General features: G+C 45.5%; 2 protein-coding genes across 2 annotated transcripts; one reads left to right on the forward strand and one right to left on the reverse strand.

Annotated features, from left to right (window-relative positions):
• Window positions 1-1,610: 1,610 nt before the first annotated feature.
• On the reverse strand, window positions 1,611-5,942 carry gdap1 (ganglioside induced differentiation associated protein 1). The gene is made up of 6 exons (XM_062985643.1): window positions 5,820-5,942; window positions 4,845-5,037; window positions 3,452-3,625; window positions 2,638-2,732; window positions 2,142-2,256; window positions 1,611-2,050 (listed from the first exon to the last, which is right to left on the reverse strand). Exons 1-6 carry the CDS (start codon window positions 5,940-5,942, stop codon window positions 1,698-1,700), a joined length of 1,053 nt encoding a protein of 350 aa, XP_062841713.1. The 3' UTR covers window positions 1,611-1,697.
• Window positions 5,943-7,017: 1,075 nt separating this feature from the next.
• On the forward strand, window positions 7,018-23,234 carry jph1a (junctophilin 1a). Its single transcript, XM_062985759.1, has 6 exons — window positions 7,018-7,612; window positions 11,056-11,809; window positions 16,714-16,832; window positions 18,240-18,796; window positions 19,429-19,525; window positions 19,710-23,234. The coding sequence occupies exons 1-5, from the start codon at window positions 7,234-7,236 to the stop codon at window positions 19,507-19,509; spliced, it is 1,890 nt and encodes a 629-aa protein (XP_062841829.1). The 5' UTR covers window positions 7,018-7,233; the 3' UTR covers window positions 19,510-19,525; window positions 19,710-23,234.
• The last annotated feature ends 1,900 nt before the right edge of the window (window positions 23,235-25,134 follow it).

Below are 25,134 nucleotides of genomic sequence, written 5' to 3' on the forward strand. Positions count from 1 at the left end.
AAAATCTGCACACGTCGAAGGGTCTTTCAGCTTTCAGTACCTGTGATTAACTGGGGTGAAAGGAATTGGAAAGGAAGGGTGGCTTTGGACCCACCACGATCCTGACAGAGTTCCTGCAGAACGAGGTCTGTACCCCCATGCAGCGCCGGGTTTTACATCACTGTTATTCTTTTTACTGGGGTTCGGTTTTCCTGCACTGGGATTTTAAAGCCTCACCCCTCCCTCCCTCCATACCTCCTGAAAATATTCGGCTTTCTTGGACCTGCAGCGAGTAATGAACTAGTTAGGATTCCTGGAGAGCGGTAACGGAAAATCTGCGGCGGAGATCTTGGCCTTGTGCGATCCTCGGCGAAGGAAAACACACCTGCCGAGTTTTAAACAACGGAGCGGCGAGACGTCGCATCCAATCAGCTAAACAATCGCACAGCCAGCGCCTCTCCGGGCTCAGCTCTGTTTTTCCAGCTGCGCTTTAACTGGATCGCCGTCCGAACCAGAGTCCCGGTTCCTCTGCTACGCCCCCCTCTCCGTGTCCCCGCGGTCAAACCCCCCTCCTGCCTGGTGCACCATATAGAAACGGGGAAACAGTTTCTGCCAACCATCACGAAGAGGCTCACAGTTTCAGGCTGGCTTTAAAAGAAAGCTTTAGGGTTCGTATAATCCGGGTTAAACCCCTCCAGTCAGTGCTGACCCAAATTCCAAAAAAGTTAGGACAGTATGGACAATGTGGGGAAAAAAACGTCCCTACAGTGAAACGTGATGGTGGTGGCATCATGCATACGAGGACACAGAGGGGCGGATACAAATCCCTACACTTGCTTCTAAACAACGTTTGAATGCTCTCTCTCTCTACCTGATCATATAAGCATCACCTACACTATATAGCCAAAAGTTTATGGACGCCTGACCGTGAGCTTGGCTCCCACTGGGGCGTCCCATTTCCACAACAAACCTCTGTGTGGTCTTTGCTAGGACAGTCGTTTTTCTGTGTGTGGGAATTTGTGCCCGTTCAGTTGTACAGAAGATGACAGTACTTGTATCTGTACGGCTGCGCTCTGATTGATCAGTCGGTGTTCCAGTTCATCCCAGAGTTCTTAAGTGGGGTTGAGGTCAGGGCTCTGTGCAGGCTGCTCATGCTGGAACATGAAGGGCCTTCCCTAAACTGTTGCTGCACATTCAGAAGCTTAGAATTTCCTTTATATCATAAATAACTGATTTATTACACCTGTTGGTAACTGTCGTGGCTGAAACACATGAATTCAGTCATTAAAAGGAGCGTCCCGATACTTTTGTTCTTAGGTGGATGGGCTACACTGTAGGTGGTTGATAAAGCTGTACAGGGATGCATTGGAATCAGGACTGAGGTGCAAAGAGAATCGATCCTGACTAAAGAGAACTCGGTACGATTCAGCTTCAGAGAAAGTGAGAATCTGCTGCCACCTAGAGGACGCGTGAAGCAGCGCAGGTATTAATGTTACTCCTGTCCACATATTTATGATCAACAGCTCAGAAACGTTAGAGTAAATAAATAATTAAAGATAAATAAAGAGTAAATACAAATAAATAAATAATAATAATTAAATAGGATAAATAAGATAAAGACACTGTAGTCGTGATATTAATATTATTATTATTTATGTATTTTTATTGATCTGTAATTTCTGTAACATTAATCTGTAACCCAACAAAATAAATGGAATTCAGGACGCGAGCAGCCGCCTCCTAAAATACAGAAAAGCCAAATACGTGGCCCCTCCCAGTAACCCCACCAGCACGCCGGTGCCCACCAGGGCCGGCACTCTCTTCCTGGCCACCCTGAAGGCGGCGGGCAGCACGGCCGATATCAGGATGTTGTTGACGTGCCCGAGGACCCGGCGGAAGGAGGGCCGCTCCAGCGCCCGCTCGTAGTACGACTCCAGGTTGGGACGCAGCCCGTGACCCCAGTAGCGGCGCGACAGGCCGAGGAAGGTGAGGCGGTGCAGGGTGACGGCCAGGGAGACGTCGGCCATGCTGAAGAAGTCGCCGCACAGCCACGACTGCGGAGTTCCTTCCTCTGTGGACGGAGGACAAACGGGCGCTCGTTACCATCTCGTTTTGGAATCCATTAGCAGTTAATACATGTTTTTAGTTTTTGGTTTAGTCACCTGGTGTCTCCTCGGCTCTCCTCTGGAGCTCCGTCTCCACCTGGTCCATAACGTTCTCTAGCTCGTCCAGGATCTTCTTCAGGTATTTCAGGTTATCGTGATCGAACAGCTTCGTCTGGAACACGTTCAGGAGAATTTATTCATCACGCAGTGCTTGACACCTCACAGCAAGAAGGTCCTGGGTTCGATTCCCAGGTGTGGAGTTTGCATGTTCTCCACGTGTCTGTGTGGGTTTCCTCCGGGTGCTCCGGTTTCCTCCCACGGTACAAAGACGTGCAGTCTGAAAACCTGGAGCTACTAAAGTTCCCCTAGGTGTGTGTGGTGACCTGTCCGGGGTGTCCTGGGTGTTTCCCACCTTTCGCCCGGTGAACTGTACCCACCGCGACCCTGATCAGAATAATGTGATGTCTGAGCTATTAGAAACTGTTTGATCACTCTTTCTGACTCGTATAGAAGTGTGTGTGACACGCCCGTTTTCCTCTTTCACTGCGTTTACCTTCAGGCGTCTCTGCTTTGCGATGTACGCGTCTTTAAGCTCCGGGTTTTCCTCCGCCAGCTTCTTCAGCTCGGATTCGGTGCTGCCGATCTGCGCTGCGAGAGCCGGAAACATCACAGAATTATTCTTTTATAATCATCAATAAATCATAAACAGCGCCACACATAAAATCACTCGGGTGTGCTGTGTGAACAACGCTCACGATGAATATGGGTGTCTAAACTTTACAGCCAGCTCGTCCGTCTTGTGATGCCGTGCGGTAAAAATCGATCGGATCAATCCCTCAGGTGTAAACCGATCGATTACGAATCACCGAGTCCGAATTAGAAGGTAAATATTACAACGACGATCAGGAGGAGCTGCATCGGAACACCTCCGAGAGAACTACATCAAACGGTACGCCTATTTCTGAATCCTGCATTTTAAAAGAGGTCAATTGGAGATGATTGTGCTCGGGTGGCCGCAGTCTTAATTCGCTTGGGTTCGAATCTTAGCGGTAGTTCAGATGGGGATTCCTCCTGTCTGCCGCAACAGCGACTCCTGCTGTCTGGTCCAGGTACCAGCACATAGTAAAGCGTCACCTTTGTCTGAGGGGACGGGTGCTAGTCTGCAAATCTTCGCGGCCAACCTGGGGGGTTGCAAGCGGCAATGGACTTATAATAGGGAACTGGGGACGACTAAATGAGGCAAAGTTTAAAGACTTTCCCCAGATGCCAGTTACACATGATCTGTGTGTGTGTGTGTGTGTGTGTGTGTGTGTGTGTGTGTGTGTGTGTGTGTGTGTGTGTGTGTGAGTGTGTGTGTGTGTGTGTACCGCGGATGCGTGTGTTGGCGTACGCCGGGATGTGCGAGTCCACGGTGAGTTCAGGATGAAGGATGCAGCCGTGTGTGTAGGCGTCCATCGGCAGAGAGTCCAGCAGCTCGCGGTAATGCTGGACCCGGTGATAATACGTACTGCCCAGCTCCGGGATCAACCTGGGTGTGTCCTCTAACACACACACACACACACAGAAACACACAAACACACACACACAAACACACACACACACACACACAGAAACACACACACACAAACACACACACAGAAACACACACACACACACAGAAACACACACACACAAACACACACACACAAACACACACACACAAACACACACACACACACACAGAAACACACACACAGAAACACACACACAGAAACACACACACACACACACAGAAACACACACACACAAACACACACACACAAACACACACACACACACAGAAACACACACACAGAAACACACACACACACACACAGAAACACACACACAGAAACACACACACACAAACACACACACACAAACACACACACACACACAGAAACACACACACAGAAACACACACACAGAAACACACACACACACACACAGAAACACACACACAGAAACACACACACACAAACACACACACACAAACACACACACACACAGAAACACACACACAGAAACACACACACACACACAGAAACACACACACAGAAACACACACACACAAACACACACACACAAACACACACACACACACAGAAACACACACACAGAAACACACACACACACACAGAAACACACACACACAAACACACACACACACACAGAAACACACACACAGAAACACACACACACAAACACACACACACACACAGAAACACACACACAGAAACACACACACACAAACGCGCGGTGAAACACTCGACCAATCGTCTTTCAACTTCAAACTTAGAAATATGCACAAAAAACTAAGAAATGGAACAAAATCCTTCATTCTTTCACTGTCCGTTTTTTTTCCTGGTCAGGGTCACAGTGGGTCCAGAGCGAGAGGAAGGAAACACCCTGGAGAGGTCGCCAGTCCATCACAGCACACACACTCACACACACATTTACATTTGCAGCATTTAGCGGACACTTTTATCCAAAGCGACTTACAATCATGACTAACCCTAACCCTAACCCGATTTTGAGTAAGTGAGGGTTAAGGGCCTCGCTCAGGGGCCCAACAGTGGCTACCTGCTGATTACTAGTCCAGTACCTTAACCACTGAGCTACCACTGCCCCGTTTTCATTTCATTTTATTCAAACAAAGCTGAAAAATGGAAAAAAGCGCCCCCTTGTGGAGGCTTTATGTTACGTCTCAGACAGTAAGTCTGTTTATTTCCCCAGGTTTACCGTGGCTGAACGTCTCCTCCAGGTAGTCCATGATCTGAGCTGGCTCGCAGATCACGTGATCCCGGTGAACCAGGACCGGAACCTCGCCGGCCGGGTTCAGCCGCATGAACCAGGGCTCGGTGTGTTCGTTCAGGGGTAAACTCACATCGTACTCCTCGCACCGCAGCTTCTTCTCGGCTATCGCCAGCCTGACCTGCAACACACAGGGTGGAAGGTAGAATTTTGCCTCTAGTGGTTTGAAAATGAACTGCAGTAGCAGGTTAGGTTATGAGATGATAGCTGTGTATTAGGGATTCTGCCATGTTTTTGTTTGTTAGCAGACGGAGGTGGAGTGAGAACCACTTGGCGGGTTTCTGTACCATGACTGACAGTCGGAACGTAACAAACCAGCCCGGCTGTGTTTTCCAGGTGCTGTTCCATTTTACATCTTAATAACCATGATCCGTGCACCTTTAATTCTTCATTTTTATATTTATTACATGTACATTTTAAACACAGACAGTCTGTTGCTGGGTTGTGACCTGGGCTGAGGAAGTATTTCAGTATTTAGGGTGCAGTGATGCCATGTGTGCATGCCCAATGTTTGTGGTCCATGCTCCAGACCCACTGCAACCCTGACCAGGATAAAACACTTATTAAAGATTAAATCATAAATAAATGATCAGATGATGGGATAACTATGTTTAGGGATTATAGGAGAAGACTCAGTGTGGTTATGATCCCAAAGAGAGGTTACAGAGGTTGCAAGACCTAAATGCAGAGGTTCCAGTAGTTATGGTGCTGGTTGTATAGATCTAGCTGCGTTTATAACATCACTGCTGGTATTAATCCAACACCGAACCTGGTGTATTTATTACAGCATGTATTTAATATTTACTTATATAACTATAATGCATTTTGTCATAGATAAACCAACCAGGTCCTGATGATTATTGACCATTCATAATGTATTGATCATTTAAATGCACTTCTCACCTTCTGAGAGCTGAACGACTGAGTCCAGTGATACAGAATCAGTTTGGATTCCTTCCCCACCCTGGTCTCCATCTCTCCACCCTCATCCTCCTGAAGGAGCTTCTTCTCCTCCGGCTGCGCCATCTTCAATATCAACAAACGGTCGCTGAATCGATTCTCTGATTCTCTGATTTTACAAAGAGTCGAATCTTTTGTTTCGGGCGTTACGAAATAAAGGGTTGATGCTATCATTTGGAATTCTATTATCTAAAGAACAAATAAACTCCAGTCAGTGTAAGACGGGCCGAATGTTCTAAACTGTTGATTACCAGATTTCAAGGATTGAGTACAGAGAGTTGAATTCGCAAGGAGTCGACTCTCCGATGCTAGGCTTTGTAAATGAAGAGTCGACTCTGATGTTTTTATTTGACCGGAGAAAATTCGTTTTGTTACACAAGCGTTTCTAAATAAATGTACATGTAGCGTTTATATAAAGTGTTTTTCATCATCTTTAATCTGAATAATTTTCTATTTGGTCTAATCTGATCATTTTATAATCCAATAGCAGTAAATTACTATCTTCCTCATCAACAAAATTGGGCTAGAACGTGGTTGGTTAGCACAGGGTGATTTTGTGTGTTGTACCAAATGTTTTCGGGTGGATCCGGACCCACCTTGATTTGAATTATGATGGAAAAATAAAATGTTTTGTAATGGAGATATTTCATTGTTTACCTTGCTGCAGTGACGATCTGAGACCGCTAGATGGAGACATTTATCCGCATACACAAGCGAGGATCGAACCCACGTTCTCAGGATCTATGTAGCTTTGCAGCACCTACTGTACCAACCGCCAGGTGAGTGAGTGAGTGAGTGAGTTTGTTTGTTTGTTTGTTAATTGAGTAAATTGTTGTACGGGTATTACCATGTAATAACCATTACACTACCATCATACACTAGTACCAACACCACACACACTACCATCATACACTACACATCAGTCACTGTTGGCATGGTTACCAAAGTATTAAATAGATTTAAACAAACCAATCTGGCAACCCTAAATCCACCCCTAATGCCCAGCCTGCCCTCCACACACACGCTCACACGCGCTCACACACGCTCCAGCCCTGCCAGCCGCCGCACAGCCACCCGCTCTCACACACACACACACACACACACACACACACACACTCCGCTTCTTCATTATTTATTTATTTTATTTTTTATAACTCAAACTTTTATTTCCAGCAGTAAAATCACATCATTCTGCAGCACCTGAAGAAACCGACAAGATCAAAGTGAACCGAGCGGAAACTTAAAGAAGATCAAAGAAGATCAAAGATGACGTAAAAGTTCTGCTCGAATGTTTCTGATTGGTTTCGATGAGCGGAAGATCAATTAAACCTGATCATTGATCCTCTGATTGATCTGGATGCCGGGCGGCCGGTTTGACTTTGATGACGGCGGCTCGTACTGCGGCGGCTGGGAGCGCGGGACCGCGCACGGGCACGGCGTGTGCACGGGGCCGCGCGGGCAGGGCGAGTACAGCGGCGCGTGGTCGCACGGGTTCGAGATGGTGGGCGTGTACACGTGGCCGAGCGGGAACACGTACCGTGGGTACTGGGCCCACGGCAAGAGGCACGGGCTCGGCGTGGAGCTGAAGGGACGCTGGGAGTACCGGGGGGAGTGGAGTCACGGGTTCAAGGGTCGCTACGGGGTTCGGCAGACCCGGGACTCACCCGCCAGGTACGACGGCACCTGGAATAACGGACTGCAGGATGGATACGGGGTGGAGACCTACGAGGACGGGAGTGAGTTCACCTGCTGCTGTAGTTCACTGTATCAGGTGCCACACAGGTGGCAATGCGTGGGTATACAATTACTGACTGTAACCCCTCTGTTACCCTGCACCTCTGTACCTGGTACCTCAGGAGAGTGGGCAGGAATTATATGGAACAGCAGTGATGGTGGTGTTTATGGTGTTTGAACCAGTGCATGATGGTAGTGTTTGTGGTGTTTATGGTGTTGGTACTAGTATAATGGTAGTGTGTGGTGTTTATGGTGTTGGTACTAGTATTGGTAGTAGTATGATGGTAGTGTGTGGTGTTTATGGTGTTGGTACTAGTATAATGGTAGTGTTTATGGTGTTGGTAGTAGTGTTGGTACTAGTATAATGGTAGTGTTTGTGGTGTTTATGGTGTTGGTACTAGTATTAGTAGTAGTATGATGGTAGTGTGTGGTGTTTATGGTGTTGGTAGTAGTGTTGGTACTAGTATAATGGTAGTGTGTGGTGTTTATGGTGTTGGTAGTAGTATTAGTAGTAGTATGATGGTAGTGTGTGGTGTTTATGGTGTTGGTAGTAGTGTTGGTACTAGTATAATGGTAGTGTTTGTGGTGTTTATGGTGTTGGTACTAGTATAATGGTAGTGTTTGTGGTGTTTATGGTGTTGGTACTAGTATAATGGTAGTGTTTGTGGTGTTTATGGTGTTGGTACTAGTATAATGGTAGTGTGTGGTGTTTATGGTGTTGGTACTAGTATTGGTAGTAGTATGATGGTAGTGTGTGGTGTTTATGGTGTTGGTACTAGTATAATGGTAGTGTTTATGGTGTTGGTAGTAGTGTTGGTACTAGTATAATGGTAGTGTTTGTGGTGTTTATGGTGTTGGTACTAGTATTAGTAGTAGTATGATGGTAGTGTGTGGTGTTTATGGTGTTGGTAGTAGTATAATGGTAGTGTTTATGGTGTTGGTAGTAGTGTTGGTACTAGTATAATGGTAGTGTTTGTGGTGTTTATGGTGTTGGTACTAGTTTGATGGTAGTATTTGTGGTGTTTATGGTGTTGGTACTAGTATTAGTAGTAGTATGATGGTAGTGTGTGGTGTTTATGGTGTTGGTAGTAGTGTTGGTACTAGTATAATGGTAGTGTGTGGTGTTTATGGTGTTGGTAGTAGTGTTGGTACTAGTATAATGGTAGTGTTTATGGTGTTTATGGTGTTGGTACTAGTATTGGTAGTAGTATGATGGTAGTGTGTGGTGTTTATGGTGTTGGTACTAGTATAATGGTAGTGTTTATGGTGTTGGTAGTAGTGTTGGTACTAGTATAATGGTAGTGTTTGTGGTGTTTATGGTGTTGGTACTAGTTTGATGGTAGTATTTGTGGTGTTTATGGTGTTGGTACTAGTATTAGTAGTAGTATGATGGTAGTGTGTGGTGTTTATGGTGTTGGTACTAGTATAATGGTAGTGTTTATGGTGTTGGTAGTAGTGTTGGTACTAGTATAATGGTAGTGTTTGTGGTGTTTATGGTGTTGGTACTAGTTTGATGGTAGTATTTGTGGTGTTTATGGTGTTGGTACTAGTATTAGTAGTAGTATGATGGTAGTGTGTGGTGTTTATGGTGTTGGTAGTAGTGTTGGTACTAGTATAATGGTAGTGTGTGGTGTTTATGGTGTTGGTAGTAGTGTTGGTACTAGTATAATGGTAGTGTTTATGGTGTTTATGGTGTTGGTACTAGTATTGGTAGTAGTATGATGGTAGTGTGTGGTGTTTATGGTGTTGGTACTAGTATAATGGTAGTGTTTATGGTGTTGGTAGTAGTGTTGGTACTAGTATAATGGTAGTGTTTGTGGTGTTTATGGTGTTGGTACTAGTATTAGTAGTAGTATGATGGTAGTGTGTGGTGTTTATGGTGTTGGTAGTAGTGTTGGTAGTAATATGATGGTAGTGTGTGGTGTTTATGGTGTTGGTACTAGTATAATGGTAGTGTTTATGGTGTTGGTAGTAGTGTTGGTACTAGTATAATGGTAGTGTTTGTGGTGTTTATGGTGTTGGTACTAGTTTGATGGTAGTATTTGTGGTGTTTATGGTGTTGGTACTAGTATTAGTAGTAGTATGATGGTAGTGTGTGGTGTTTATGGTGTTGGTACTAGTATAATGGTAGTGTTTATGGTGTTGGTAGTAGTGTTGGTACTAGTATAATGATAGTGTTTGTGGTGTTTATGGTGTTGGTACTAGTATTAGTAGTAGTATGATGGTAGTGTGTGGTGTTTATGGTGTTGGTACTAGTATAATGGTAGTGTTTATGGTGTTGGTAGTAGTGTTGGTACTAGTATAATGGTAGTGTTTGTGGTGTTTATGGTGTTGGTACTAGTATAATGGTAGTGTTTGTGGTGTTTATGGTGTTGGTACTAGTATAATGGTAGTGTTTGTAGTGTTTATGGTGTTGGTACTAGTATTGGTAGTAGTATGATGGTAGTGTGTGGTGTTTATGGTGTTGGTACTAGTTTGATGGTAGTGTTTGTGGTGTTTATGGTGTTGGTACTAGTATTGGTAGTAGTATGATGGTAGTGTGTGGTGTTTATGGTGTTGGTAGTAGTGTTGGTACTAGTATAATGGTAGTGTTTGTGGTGTTTATGGTGTTGGTACTAGTTTGATGGTAGTATTTGTGGTGTTTATGGTGTTGGTACTAGTATTAGTAGTAGTATGATGGTAGTGTGTGGTGTTTATGGTGTTGGTAGTAGTGTTGGTACTAGTATAATGGTAGTGTGTGGTGTTTATGGTGTTGGTAGTAGTGTTGGTACTAGTATAATGGTAGTGTTTGTGGTGTTTATGGTGTTGGTACTAGTATAATGGTAGTGTTTGTGGTGTTTATGGTGTTGGTACTAGTATAATGGTAGTGTTTGTGGTGTTTATGGTGTTGGTACTAGTATTGGTAGTAGTATGATGGTAGTGTGTGGTGTTTATGGTGTTGGGACTAGTATTGGTAGTAGTATGATGGTAGTGTGTGGTGTTTATGGTGTTGGTACTAGTATTGGTAGTAGTATGATGGTAGTGTGTGGTGTTTATGGTGTTGGTACTAGTATTGGTAGTAGTATGATGGTAGTGTGTGGTGTTTATGGTGTTGGTACTAGTATTGGTAGTAGTATGATGGTAGTGTGTGGTGTTTATGGTGTTGGTACTAGTATTGGTAGTAGTATGATGGTAGTGTGTGGTGTTTATGGTGTTGGTAGTAGTGTTGGTACTAGTATAATGGTAGTGTTTGTGGTGTTTATGGTGTTGGTACTAGTATTGGTAGTAGTATGATGGTAGTGTGTGGTGTTTATGGTGTTGGGACTAGTATGATGATGTTAAGATGATGTAACACTGCATGAAACCTCAGTTTACTCTAGACAGTATTTAATACTATAATGTTTTGGTTATACATGAGCTAAAGCTAGCCTGTTTCGTTGTTTAAGATTGTACGTGTGTGTTTCAGGTACGTATCAGGGTCAGTGGATGGGCGGGATGCGTCACGGTTACGGCGTGAGGCAGAGCGTCCCGTACGGCATGGCCATGAGCGTCCGCTCCCCCCTGCGCTCCTCGCTGTCCTCGCTCCGGAGTCTACAGAGCAACGGCGTGGTGCTGCTCCAGGACGTGACCTCTGACCCGCAGCCCCACACTCGGGGCGGCTTCGTCCTGAACGTCCACGGAGAGAAGGCCAAGGCTCAGCTCTTCCGGCGCGGCTCGCTCTTCGGGAGTCTCCGGCAGCTCCGCAAATCCGAGTCCAAGAGCTCCATCTCCAGCAAGCGCAGCTCGTCCCGCAACTCCGCCGTCAGCCGCATCAGCACCAGCGACACCGAGGGCGAGGGCAGGACCGACGCCGAGGACAGGACCGACACCGAGGACAACCTGGAGGTCGAGGACAAAACGGACGCCACCGTCACCGAGTCCTACGCCGGCGAGTGGAGGAACGACAAACGGAGCGGCTTCGGCGTGAGCGAGCGCTCCGACGGAACCAAGTACGAAGGCGAGTGGCTGAACAACCGGCGGCACGGATACGGCTGCACCGTGTTACAGGACGGAATCCCCGAGGAGGGAAAGTACAAAAATAACGTGCTGGTGCGAGGGATCCGGAGGCAGCTCATTCCCCTCAAAAACCACAAAAGCAAAGCCAAAGTGGACCGAGCCGCGGAGGGGGCCAGGAGAGCCGCCGCCGTCGCCAGGAACAAGGTGGAAATCGCCGTTTCAAGGTAGGCGACCTTCCGTGGGCACCGCCGACCCCTGCGTTCACGTTTAGCATCCACGCACGGGGTGTAGGTTCACATAAGGTCGTAACCTGACCCCGGTGTTAGCTTAGGCTAATGTTTTGTGCCAGTGACCCGAAAGTTCAAATACCAGAGCCGCCAAACTCCACCAACAAGCTTCCCAAATCAGCACCATTCAGTCCGCAAACAGCTTCAACACCAACCATCAGCTGTGTTGTCTGTGTGGGGGGGGGGGGGGGGGGGGAGTAGCTTTAAAAAAGGCAGAGCGTGAGTTCCAGTCTCAGCGGTGCTACCGGCCTAGCCAGGTGCTCAGCGGACACACTTGGTGGTGTCTGAGGGAGAGAGGATTGGATACAGGTTCTCCTCACTCACTCTCCGTACGCGGTACGGCTCTCTGTGAGGATCCACCGCTGTATCCAGCAACCCCCAACGTTCCAGCAGGTGCTAGTCTGTGGTTCTCCTCGGCCAGTGATTAGACTGAGAGAAAAAAGGGGAAAATGCAAATATAAACACTGTATATAAAATATGATCATTTAATTAAAAAATATATTTATAATGTTTAGAAAGTTTTAAAAAAATCGGCTGATCAAAGGTGTAATCAAATAAATCATCAAAGCTCAGTCATTAAAATTAATTTAGTAATTAATATTGTTTTAATAATAAAATGACTATTATTATATCAATACTTTATAACATCAAATGTTATTATTATTAATATTGCTAGTACTAGTAGTATGAGTAAAATCAATAGTATCATTAATGTTATTATTTTTATTATTATTATTATTGGTTTATTTATTATTAATAACTATAATACAATAATAATAATAATTATTATTAATATTATTATTAGTAGTAGTAGTATTATTAATATTATTTTTTCTATTATTAATAATAATTATTATTATTATTAACATTAATATTATCATCATTTCTATTATTATTATTATTATTATTATTATTACTATTATTATTATTATTATTATCATTTCTATTATTAATATTATTATTATTATTATTATTGAGGCCCTTTAATGGGATTTGTTTGAACCTGATTCATTCTTTTATACGTCACCGTAGACAAAAGTGTCTATAAACAAAAAGACTTTGATCTTTCTCACGCTGTCCGACTGAAGCTTTGATGTTTTATTCTTTATTGTTTACGTTCTCATGCTGTACTTTTATGTCATTATAATATCTGCACTCAGCCTGAACCTGAACCTGATCCTGATCCGCCCTAATAAAGAGTGATGAAACCACCAGCCGTGTTTAATAGTGCAGTAAACTGTATGGTCAAAAGTATTTGGACACCTGACCATGACCGTTAGCCGGAAGCACAGCTTCTCACAAGACAGTACAGTGTGTCTGTGTGTGGGAATTTGTGCCCATTCCAGAGCTGTTGAGTGGGGCTGAGGTCAGGGCTCTGTGCAGGACACTGGAGCTTCTTTAGCTGAATTTATTACACCTGTTGTGGCTGAAACACATGCATACTGTACTTAGAATTGGCGTCCCAATACTCTTGCACATACAGTGTATGTTAGGACTGCTCTGTTTTTTCTGGGCGTGAACGTTGCTTTTATTTTGAACTCCAGGGTTCAGGGTTCGGCGGCGCTCGCTTGTTTTCGTGCACTCTCCCGTTACCCGATCTGTGCACGGATCAGATTCTGATGCACTGCAGTCTGTAAATAGAGCCGGTCAGATCTGGAGCAGGAACCCGCTCACCGGATCAGCGCCGGCTTTTTAATAACCTGAAGACATGATGAACCGTCCCGATTATTTTTATACTGAAGATCTGAAGCTGTGGAGCGTTCGGGGCTCCTACAGAGCAGAAATAATGAACATCATTCCAAATAAAGCGACAGCGAGCAAACGGCGTGAAATAAACTTTAATGCTTATGAATAATTAAAAACATGCGCCGGGCGCTCGGGTGGCACCGGAGTCTGATAGGGCAGTGCCACACACCTGACGGGGTGGTCCCAGGGTCCGTGTGTTTCTCTAAACGCTGAGCAAAAAATAAAACCCCTGCAACCAATTCCACGTCCTAAAGCTGAACCCGAGTCCAACAAGCATCATCAGGAGCTTCATTCTTGTACAGCAGTGATGAAGGATGTTAAGCTTGCTTGACTGTGGTAGTGTCGTCCATATTCCGGTATTAATCCAAAATGGAACGAATTGAATCTGATCTGGATTTGTTGTTTAACACAACATGCAAACACGCTGTACCAGCCGTGTGTGTGTGTGTGTGTGTGTGTGTGTGTGTGCTTATCAGCGTGTTGTTTGGTTCTCTTGGGAGTGGCTGACCGTCTGTGGTTACCCTTTTTTACCATACACATACACACACACACACACCATCAGGCTTTGATCAGCTCACGTGAGCAGACGAGGGCAGGGTCAGGGTCACTGTGGGTCCAGAAACACATCGGGGCATCATGCACCTATACGTCCACACCCTCACCCACACTTAGGTGCAGGTTAGAACCACGGCTCCACATTTTGCATCTCGGACTACCTGAGGGAAACCAATCCTGAGAATCAAACCCAGGTTCTCGAGGTTTCTTGCTGTGCTGCACCCACACGACCAGCTGCAGCATTTTAGTGTTGCATTCCAAAAAGCACTCTGGGTTCAGGTCAGGTGACTGTAAAGGAAGGTCGGCCGGGCGCCCCCTAGTGCCTGCATCAGACAGAATCGGCCGCTAGTCTGCTGGGTGGGAAAGGACGGGACTAAGAAGTGGGCGGGGTCTTCAAGGCTGTGTAAGGACCCTGGTTAGTATCCCGAGGTGCCTGTACAGGAGTGGAGATCAGTGCATGACTCTCCGTGAGCGAGACCGACCTCACGCACTGATCCACCGAAGTACGGGCGAATAAGAAGGGGTCATGGAGCACGGGCGTGTCGGAGGGAGGGCGTGTCAGGAGGATAAACCCTCCTCATACACCATCTTGACGTTTGGTTAGTGTATCTGGCAACCCGGGTGGTTTGTCTAATGGGGAGGACCTCTCAGTGTGTGTGTTTGTGTGTGTGTGTGTGTGTGTGTGTGTGTGTGTGTGTCAGTGGTGTGTCAGCACACACACTTGCTGACTAAATAAGGCAGCTTATCAGCACTGTACAGAAATACACACCCCAGTGTACGATACCTCCAGCCCACCGTCGTCACTCGTCCACCATCTGTTTCTGTGTTTACACTGAATTTCAAACCTTTAAACAAAATGTGAAATGCGGTGAAGGTGGCACTCATGTCGGGCATTATGTGAGCAGTTCATTACACATGCTAACCCAGACATCTGACGTTTACATGAAAGCACCCAGATGATCTCCTGAAGGTTCCACAGACAGAAGGTCTCAAGCAAGCTGTGAAACGTGGCGGTGGCAGTCTGGCCGGACCTTGATGGATGCCGGATAGCAATGGGTGTGGCTGAAACACCCAGAAATCAAGCACAGATTGTGTAATGAGCTACAGCTTTAGTGAATTGAACAGTTTGTAATGTGCCTCGCTACCTTTGTACATCAAAGGCTTTTGATACTGTATGGAACACTGTTAATGATTAAAAAATGATAGCAGGAATGGGATATATCTCAGACAGGACGCTCGTCCACATACACTTAGAGAATACAGGGACACAGATGCAGGGAAAACATGCCAAACAGTGGCTAGAGCCAAAGATCCAGCTCAGCTGCTCAAACTTTAGCAACCAGACATGAAGAGCTGTGCTGACTGTGTGTGTGTGTGTGTGTGTGTGAGAGTGTGAGTGTGTGTGTGTGTGTGTGTGTGTGTGTGTGTGTGAGTGTGTGATTTATGTCTGTCAGACGTGGTTGATCCGTATCAGACCGGGGTTCCAGACATCTGGAGTGAAACAGATCTGCTCTGTTCTTGATGGTTCTGAAGTTGTCGTGAACAAAAGCATGACTGTGATCATCACAGACGAGACAGAGGAAGAGACGGACGTCTGTGGTCCTCATATAGACCGTCTGGTTCAGGAAGAAGGATGAATGGATGGTTTGATGGAAGAATAAATAGACAAGAAGATTGATGAATGGATGAATGGATGAATGGATGGGTGGATGGACGGGTGGATAGTTGAATGAACAGATGAACGGATGCGTTACAGAACAAATGGACGGATTGACAGATAATTGGATGGATGTATTTACAGATTGTTTGATGGACAGATGGATGAATGGATGGACAGACAGTTTGAAGGATGGATGGATGGATGGATGGATGCACTGTTGGATAGATGGACTGATGGATGGATTGACGAGTTGATGCACAGACAAATGGATGTATTAACAGATTGTTTGATGGATGGATGGATGAATGAAAGAAGGAATGAAAGGATGGATTGACAGATTGAAGAATAGATGGACAGACGGATGGATGGATGGTTGGATAGATGGATGGATTGAAGGATGGACGGACGGACGGACGGACAGATTAATAGATGGATGTATTTACAGTTTGTTGGATGGATGGATGAGTTGGTGACTGGGCTTCTAGAGGATAGGTGGTGCTGTTGGTTGCAGCTGCAGTAGGATGGGATTTTATTAAAGTGACATTTATTAAGTAAAAAAAAAAAAAGAGGTCAGGGACGTTCAGTGGTGGGATTTGAACCCTTACACAGATTCCTCAGAGTATCAGGATCGTTTGATATTATGCACTGTAGAGGGTGAAACCTTTAAACCAGTATTTAGTCCTGAAATGGGCAGTTCACTAGTGATCCGCACTCTTACCTCGGTTCACACACACACATCTTGGATCCTGGATGCTGAATAGTTTTTCATTGTGTGTGTGTGTGTGTGTGTGTGTGTGTGTGCGTGTGTGTGTGTGTGTGTGTGTGTGTGTGTGCGCGTGTGTGTGTGTGTGTGTGTGTGTGTGTGTGTGTGTGTGTGTAGGACGACTCACGCCAGGACGAAGGGTGAAGTTGCAGACCAGGCTGCGATTGCTGCTGATCAGGAATCAGATCTGGCGAGAACCATAGCCACAGAGTTAGCACCGGACTACCAGCAACCAGGTACACACACACACACACACACACACACACACACACATATGTACACACACACACACACACACACACACACACGTACACACACGTACACACACACACCCTCAGTTGTGCTATCGGCCGCTGGCGGGTCTACACAGACGTGATCGGCTGTATTTACATTTACATTTACGTTTGCGGCATTTAGCGGATGCTTGAGCAATTGAAGGTTAAGGGCCTCGCTCAGGGGCCCAACAGTGGCAACTTGGTGGTGGTGGGGCTTGAACTTGCAACCTTATGATTACTAATCCAGCACCATAACCTCTGAGCTACCACTGCCTACAACGCTTGAAGGGCAGATTTGAGTGAGAGTTCTGAACCATGGATTCAGGGTGGTTCTGTCTTGCACCTAGTGCTTCACGCTGTAACTGCACCCACCGAGACCCTGACCAGGTTAAACTGGTTTGAAGAAATACATCCAACAGCCATCAGCGCTGATCAGACTGGACGACGAGGGTCTCATTATATATTGTGGACAGCAAATCCAGATTCTACAGCAGCAGCGAAACATGGTGGTGGGAGCACGGAGGTTCGGAATCTCAGCATCTGATTGGGTGAAATCATTCTAGTAGGGATGAAAGTCTCATATCACCAGTGGGATTCGTGACGGACCGCTCCGACAGAGCGGTTATACTGGTTTAACAGGAACTGTAACGTGATGCCGCAGCTGCTGAACTGGTTTCCATCACTACAATGAAACGTTTGAACCGGAGCCTCGAGGTCGTGCGTCAGCGCCAGTACGAGCGGTGTGGTACCTGGCGCCAGGTGCCAGGGGAAGTCAGCAGCGCTTGCATCTCTTCCACTGATGAACGATGCCCATGTGCCCATGCGAAGTCCAGTCCTCCCTCTAAAGCCAGTTCTGATGCCCACTGTAGAAGCTTTAGAGGGAGGACTGGACTTCGCATGGGACCGTGGGCACCGCTCTTTGCTCCAGTGTCCTGGAAAGCCTTTTTACAAGACTTTTGGAGTGCGTCTGTGGGAACTTGTGCCCTTTCTGTCAATAGCCATGCCAAAAGTATGTGGACACCCAAGAACAAGCTTCTTCTGGCGAGGCTTTCCATGAGATTTTGAGGTCCCACCAATGCCACGTTACCACTCTTGGGCCCCTGAGCGAGACCCTAAGCACTGCTTGTGTTGTGTTTGTGAATGTAAATTCAGTTGGAGTGTGTCTGTGACGTCGTTATATTCCGATTAGATCAGATCCTGTTTAAGGATGTATCATGGGACCGTATCGTGAGCTTCTCCAGGATTGGTTCGAATCCCAGAACAGATTACGAGCGGATTACACGGTTCGGGCGCTTGCGTCGGGTTCTTTAATCTGTGGAGTGGATTTTATGTTAAATAAGTTTCATCTCTGAGTTTATTTCCTCTCAGGCCTGGAGTACATCAAACAAAGCCTCAGCGAGCGAGTGGAGGAGGTGCAGGAAGCTGCGCCGGAGGAGGAGGAGAAAAAAGAAGCGGTACAGGAGGAGAACGAAGGCGCTCCCACACCCCCGCCGGCAAAGAAAAACCCTCAAACCGGTAGCGGCGCGGCACGAAAGCTCAGCGTGACGCGTGAGATCAGCCGAGACCACGCGGCCCCGCCCCGCAGGATCAGCCGAGTCGAACCAGCCGCCGTCGTGCCCGAGGTCGGCAAAGCTCAAGACGCAGCGCCCCCGAAGCCCCCCAAAATAAACGGCCAGCTCCACACGGCCTACCACAGCTACTACGTCAAAACCATCAAGACCATCCCGCCGCCCGAGGAGCCCGAGGACAAGGAACCCGAAATGACTCAGTCCAGCCTGGCTCGGATGCCCCCGCCCCCACCCAAATCGTTCAGCACGCCCACGCCCAAACCCGAGTCCAGACCCAGGAGCATTAAGGCCAAGAGTCTCGCCGACACCAAGAAGGTCAGCGTGGAGGTTCTGGAGGAGGTCAAACAGGAGGAAGTGGTGAGTACCCGTCCTCATCCTCGTCCTCATCCTGTCTCGTAAACACACTCAGGACTTCAGAACACGGGAAGGAACCTGGATTATGTGAAACAGGAACCAAGGAACCAAAAGATGAGAGGATTAGAACTGAAGAACCAATGAACTAGATTAGTAGAACTAGGAACTAAAAACGGAAGAACCAAGGAACTAGATTAGTAGAACTAGGAACTAAAAACGGAAGAACCAAGGAACTAGATTAGTAGAACTAGGAACTAGATTGGTAGAACTAGTATTGGTAGAACTAGGAACTAAAAACGGAAGAACCAAGGAACTAGATTAGTAGAACTAGGAACTAGATTGGTAGAACTAGGAACTAGATTGGTAGAACTAGGAACTAAAAATGGAAGAACCAAGGGACTAGATTAGTAGAACCAGGAACTAGATTAGTAGAACTAAGAACTAAAGACCCTAGGGACTAGATTAGTAGGAACTAGATTTCCCAACGCTCGCTTCACTCTGCAGCATTTCTGAAGGTGGCGTTCCTGGACGTTGTTGACCTATGTGTTCCGACAGCTGGTTAAGTTGTTCCTGACGTCCTGTACAATGCTAATTTAGTGTCGGCGGCTAATTGTGCCATTTTTATTGTATTTCAGGCTCAGAATTCTATTGTGGTTGTCATGGTGATGCTTCTGAATATTGGACTGGCGATTATCTTTGTTCACTTCTTGACCTGATGGAGCGACGCTTCAGGTAAACCATCGTTTCATCCTCCGTCCAGCTTTAAAGATATATACTGTATATATACTATATATAAATGTTTGTATATTATTATTATACTTTTATTATAATATGGGGCGCTTGGGTGGGTTCGAATCTTAGCAGCTAGCGGCCGTTTTGGTGGGTCTACGGGACCCTGACTGTTTCTCTTCCTCAGCGCTGGAAGTCCCAGAGTGCCAGGCTGGTTCCTGGCCGTGGGATCGACAGGAGGATTGTGGGAAACGCAGCACGTGTCGGGAGGACGGCGTGTAGACCCGTGGCTGCTTTATCGGTGTTTGATTAAGACCGGACGACGGATGAGAGAAGCAGGGAGGCCGACGGGGCGCTGATCTGACCCCATCTGATCCGAGCGCTCGGTGTTGGAACGCCGGTGCACTTTAGCATGACGAGCACCGACAGCTGCGGCGCGCTCCGCTCCCCTGACGTGTTCAGTACAGAGATTTATCTTCAGCTCAGAGGAATGTGTTCAGCACGCGCTCCACACTCGACCCAACACACCTACCGTCACGAGCACGGCCTCGTCCCACGCTGCTGCTGCGGCCAGGCTCACGTCCGTACCACGTTTTTATACCGTAATGTTATCCGATAACGAAAATACCGACGTTCTTCATGCTGCATTTTTCCTACAGACTTAAAAATTCAGCTGCAGCTTCATTCAGGTTCCTTCACCAGGCCTCCATCACACGTCATCATTATATAAAACATTTAGAGTTCAGAGTTTCTTTGGTTCTGTGCAGCACGTGGCACAAAATTAAAGAAAAAAAGCTTCGTTCTGACGTTAAACAGTTCCATACAGTATTTGGTCGAAAGTATGTGGACGCCCTTTTAGATTTAGAGTTCAGGTGTTCCATCCACGCCCACAGCTCACACTGAGGTGCATTAAATAAATATATAAAATACAGTTCAGGCCGCTCAGGTGGTGCAGCGGTAAAAACACATGCTGGAACCAGAGCTGGGATCTCAAATACATCATATCAAGTCTCGGCTCTGCCTGCCGGCTAAGGCTGAGCGGCCACGTGAACAACGATTGGCCTGTTGTTCAGATATGGGCGGGACTAAGCCGGATGGGGTCTCTCTCTCTCATAACTGATGCAATTACGACCTCTGCTGGCTGATTGATGGCGCCTGCACAGAGACGGGAAAAGAGTGAGGATCAGGGTGTGTCTCTCTGTACACAGTGCTGAGCTGCACTGCACTCGTCAAAGTGTGGTTGACAAAATGCATACGTCTGCTGCCCACGTGTCAAAGGGGGCTTCGTTCTCCTCAATCAGAGTGGGGATCGGCATTGGTGGAGAGGACGCGCGACGCAATCGGGTAATTGGACGCGTTAAAAGGGAGAAGAAGGGAGAAAATGCATAAGCAAAATATATATAAAAAATACATTTTAGATTTAACTTTACAGCAACAGTTTAAGGAAGGCTCTTTCCTGTTCCAGCATGATGAGCTCTGTAAGCGAGCTCTGTATAGACGTGGATCGATGTGTTTGGTTTGGAGGAACTCCAGAGTTTTGGCTTCAACCCTACTGAACACTTTCGGGACTCGGTGTTGCACAGTTGACCGTGTAAAGGTGACACCATTATGGGCACAAATTCCAACCTTGTGCACAGGTGACCACATACTTTTAGCTCCTACGATGCTTCTGAACGTGTTATGAAGGCCTGGTGTAGAAACCTTTGGAATAAGCTGTCGGCAGCGTATCGCGATGTATCGCCCGGCTGATTATCGGGGCGTACGAGTTTTCATGTCGTGTTGCATGGTGGCTTTTATTATTTATGTTTATTTTCCTCTGTTGTAGAATCACAACTCAGTTCTTCGTTCTGCTTCTTCTGCAGCGATAATCAAGTAGAGAATGTTGTGTTTTCTTAGATGTGCAATAGAATTCACTTTAAAATCTAAATTATTTATAAATACGACTTGCTGTAAATCCGAACCCGTGAGCGGCGTCACGTGGACGAGCAGTTTACTGAAACGCTGAGGATGCAGAAACGTGTAAGGTGTTTGTATTTGTGGATTGATGGCTGCTGTGCATGTGCTTTTCTTCTATTTATGCGAATGAGCAGACATGAGCCGATAATCACTTTATGATGTAGAATTAAATTGTAGTAACTTTTTAATCTTTGGTAATGGGGGGCAGATTTTGGAGGGAGAAAACGACCAATCATTGATCAGTTTAATACTAAGAAGGCTTTAGGATTGACGTAACGATGCACGTGTTAATATACGGCATGAATGGTCGCATCTGAGGGAGTCTGAGCCTGCACAAGTGGTGGATTTTCCACCTGAGTATAGTGTGTTCCTCCATGTGTAATGACTCTTTGTAGGAAAGAAAAGAAGAACCTGATGGTTTTATGTGTTGGGGTGGGTGCTAGTGAGCAGTTCTCTCTGGCCAGCGTGGAATGCAGTGTGTGTGTGTGTGTGTGTGTGTGGTTACTTCCAGAACACCAACACATCCGCATGTACAGGGCAGCATGTCAGATCTGAGAATAACTGCAATGCTGGTGCTAATGCGCCGGTGCTTTATTTCTAATTCATGTGATTAAATAAATGGTGGCATTATTTAAAAAAAGGAAAAATTTGGATGCAATTAGGAATAAATAAATGATTAATAATTATTTATTAGTTAGTTCTCAGTGCATCATAAATCTGATTATCGACTCGCGCCTGCTTTACAAAACAGACTAAGATGATTGTTATTTAAGAGGATTTATGTATAAAAGTCTGAACTTTGTTTGCATGTGGGAGGAAACAGAATATAAATAATAATTCTGTAGGTTTGATGTAGAATTATTTCAGGTCTGTGCTGCATTAAACGAGGAGGTTTTTTGTTTACGTGCTCGGGTGGAGCAGCAGTTACACCCCGAAAAAAAACTAAAAAAAAAAAGAGTAAAAGGTTTCGTCTTAATTTATCTCGTTCGTTCGGGAACAGAGTGGTGATGGGATTAGATTTATTCATTATTATTATTATTATTATTAATATTATTATTCATTATTAAAAGCCTGGAGGGATATTTATTCTAGAGTTTGTAGTAAAATCTGGATTGCTTTAAGAATTGCTTTTGGTATTTTTGTCTCAGTTGCTTTTGGCTTTTATTGACATTTCTTAAAGGTGCTCTGTTGGTTGCACTTCTGTATTCAAACTAAGAGCTGAAATGAAGTTACAATTTTACTAAAAATAATATTTTTTAGCATCCTGAACAAAATGATTGGATCTGTTAGACTATATAAGTATATAAGTATATAAATATATAAATATCATTTGTATTATTTGAGTTGATTTTGTGGATGATTTAGGCAGCGTATACCATTTTTCATGTCTTGTAATCTGATCATGTTTACTGATAAAAACGTAATTATTTTTGTACAAAAAAAACAACTCTTGCACAAAGAAATCATTTCTACACAATAGAACACAGTTGTTGGTATTTTTCTACACGTTTGCAGGATTATTTTGGATGAAAGGTTTCGTATTCAGGAGCTTCACTCACATTTCTGCACAAAAAGAAAGAAAAAAGCTGAAACTTGAAGAATGATCTTTTATTTCAGATATTTAATCAGAAGAAAAGAGGAGCGATGTTTAATTTAGGAGATTTAAGAGTTTGAAGCATGTTGAAGCCCCAGTGACGTTTGTACTCTGGAGATTGTGAGAAATGATCTGTGTATAACAATAAAACGTTATACATCACGTCTCTCCTCCATCTTTATTTACCTCACTTGCTTTAATGAATTGTTTTTCACAGTAAAGTCTCGGTCCGGTCCGTAGATGAATATGGATGTGAAGCCTGGACACGCCCAGTCTCACTAGTTTTGAGAACAAGTGAATCAGAAATCTGCTGAGAATCTCGGGGAGGAAGATGATCACCACTGAGCGATCGTACGAGACGGCCAGAACAGAAACGGAGCAAATAAAGCTGGATTAAGTCCCGCAAGTTATGTTACTCTGGGTGTGTTTGTTTGTTGCAGCAACAGCAAAAACAAACAAATAATAATAACATTGTTTGTTGGTTTATTAGGATTATAACGTCATGTTTTACACTTTTGGTTACATTCATGACAGGAACTGTAGTTATTCATTACACAAGGTTCATCAGGTCACAAGGTTATATCCAACACAGTCATGGACAATTCAGTGTTTCCAGTTCACCTCACTTGCACGTCTTTGGACTGTGGGAGGAAACCGGAGCACCCGGAGGAAACCCACGCGGACACGGGGAGAACATGCAAACTCCACACAGAAAGGGCCCGGACCACCTGGGGATCTTCTTGCTGTGAGGCGACAGTGCTACCCAGTTAGCCACCGTGCCGCCCACACTGGGCGTGTGACGAGGCCTGAATCTCAGCTTCAACAAACTATAAAACCATCACTTAAAGAAATCAGAATAAAAGCGGGATTAATCTGTACGTCTAGTTTAACTTGCATTCATTAAAACAAGTAAATAAATAAAATAAAAGGTCAAATCTAAACCTGGCACCCCTGCTGACCTCGGTGCATAACTAGTAAATCCTGCATCAGAATGAATCGTCTGTTTGTTTGCTTTGTATTTCTAAAATTCTATATAGATATAATTTTATGCTTATATTTATGGTTTTTTGAGTTATCGCTGCCTCACGTTCAGTTTAGACCAGTCTGGTCGTTCTCCTCTGACTCCGGTAATCAACACAGTGTTTCTGCTCACAGAGCTGCCGCTTACTGGATGTTTTTTTATTTTGGATTCCAGTGACCTCGCCACACTTCGTATTCTTTTCCTCCGTTTTGATGTTCGATGGGAGCTCCTGATCCCCACCTGTATGATTTCATTACCTTGTGTTGCTGCTAACGGACGTGTGTACGGGTGTAATAACCGTTCACTTCATGCTCGTTGTTTCTTGTACTGCAGAACAGCGTCGCGTTAAATAACCCAAGCGAGTTAAAATTCCTGTCAGCGATTTTCTTTCGCGTACCTAAACGGGACATGTAGCGCTGCGCCATGTAGAGCCGCGACCGTTTTACGGATTCACTTTCACGTGGGTAACGTTACACCTGCTGCGAGGCCACGGCGCTCCTGAAACCGGGCGGCTAAATTTAGTCCGAGGCTCGTAAGCACCGGCCGACTGTGTTTATTTAAAAAAATCATTGCCAGGACATCGCTAGCACGCGGCTCGTGTTTCCATAGCTGCCATAACTCCGGCCGGCCGACATCTCCGCCGAGACTCTTAATTACCTCATAAAGACACGAATGTCACCCAGATCTACATCATGCACACGTGGTTCTTCCAAACCTTCAAAACTAACTAATGCGAAGCCTTCGGGCCAAACATCCACCTGCAGCGATAAGAGGAGCGATGGCGATCGATGAGAGCAGTGTCTCGCCAGAATTTTACACCTATCGTCAGTTCTGTTAGCAAATGACAGATTTAAATGTCCACCGCCACCTCCGTTTGCGATAGCACCAGCGCCGCTCTAATGCTCAGATTATCTCCCACTCCATCAGGCTTCATTCGCTCTTCGGTCCCGTATCTGACCCGTCTGAACCCTTCGTGCTCTTCGTTCAGTTGGTCCAGACTTGTTCCAGTTCCAAGAGCCGTTAATTTTGGGCCACTTGTTT

Source organism: Trichomycterus rosablanca, chromosome 23 (genome assembly GCF_030014385.1).
Source record: "Trichomycterus rosablanca isolate fTriRos1 chromosome 23, fTriRos1.hap1, whole genome shotgun sequence".
Lineage (NCBI taxonomy): Eukaryota > Metazoa > Chordata > Actinopteri > Siluriformes > Trichomycteridae > Trichomycterus > Trichomycterus rosablanca.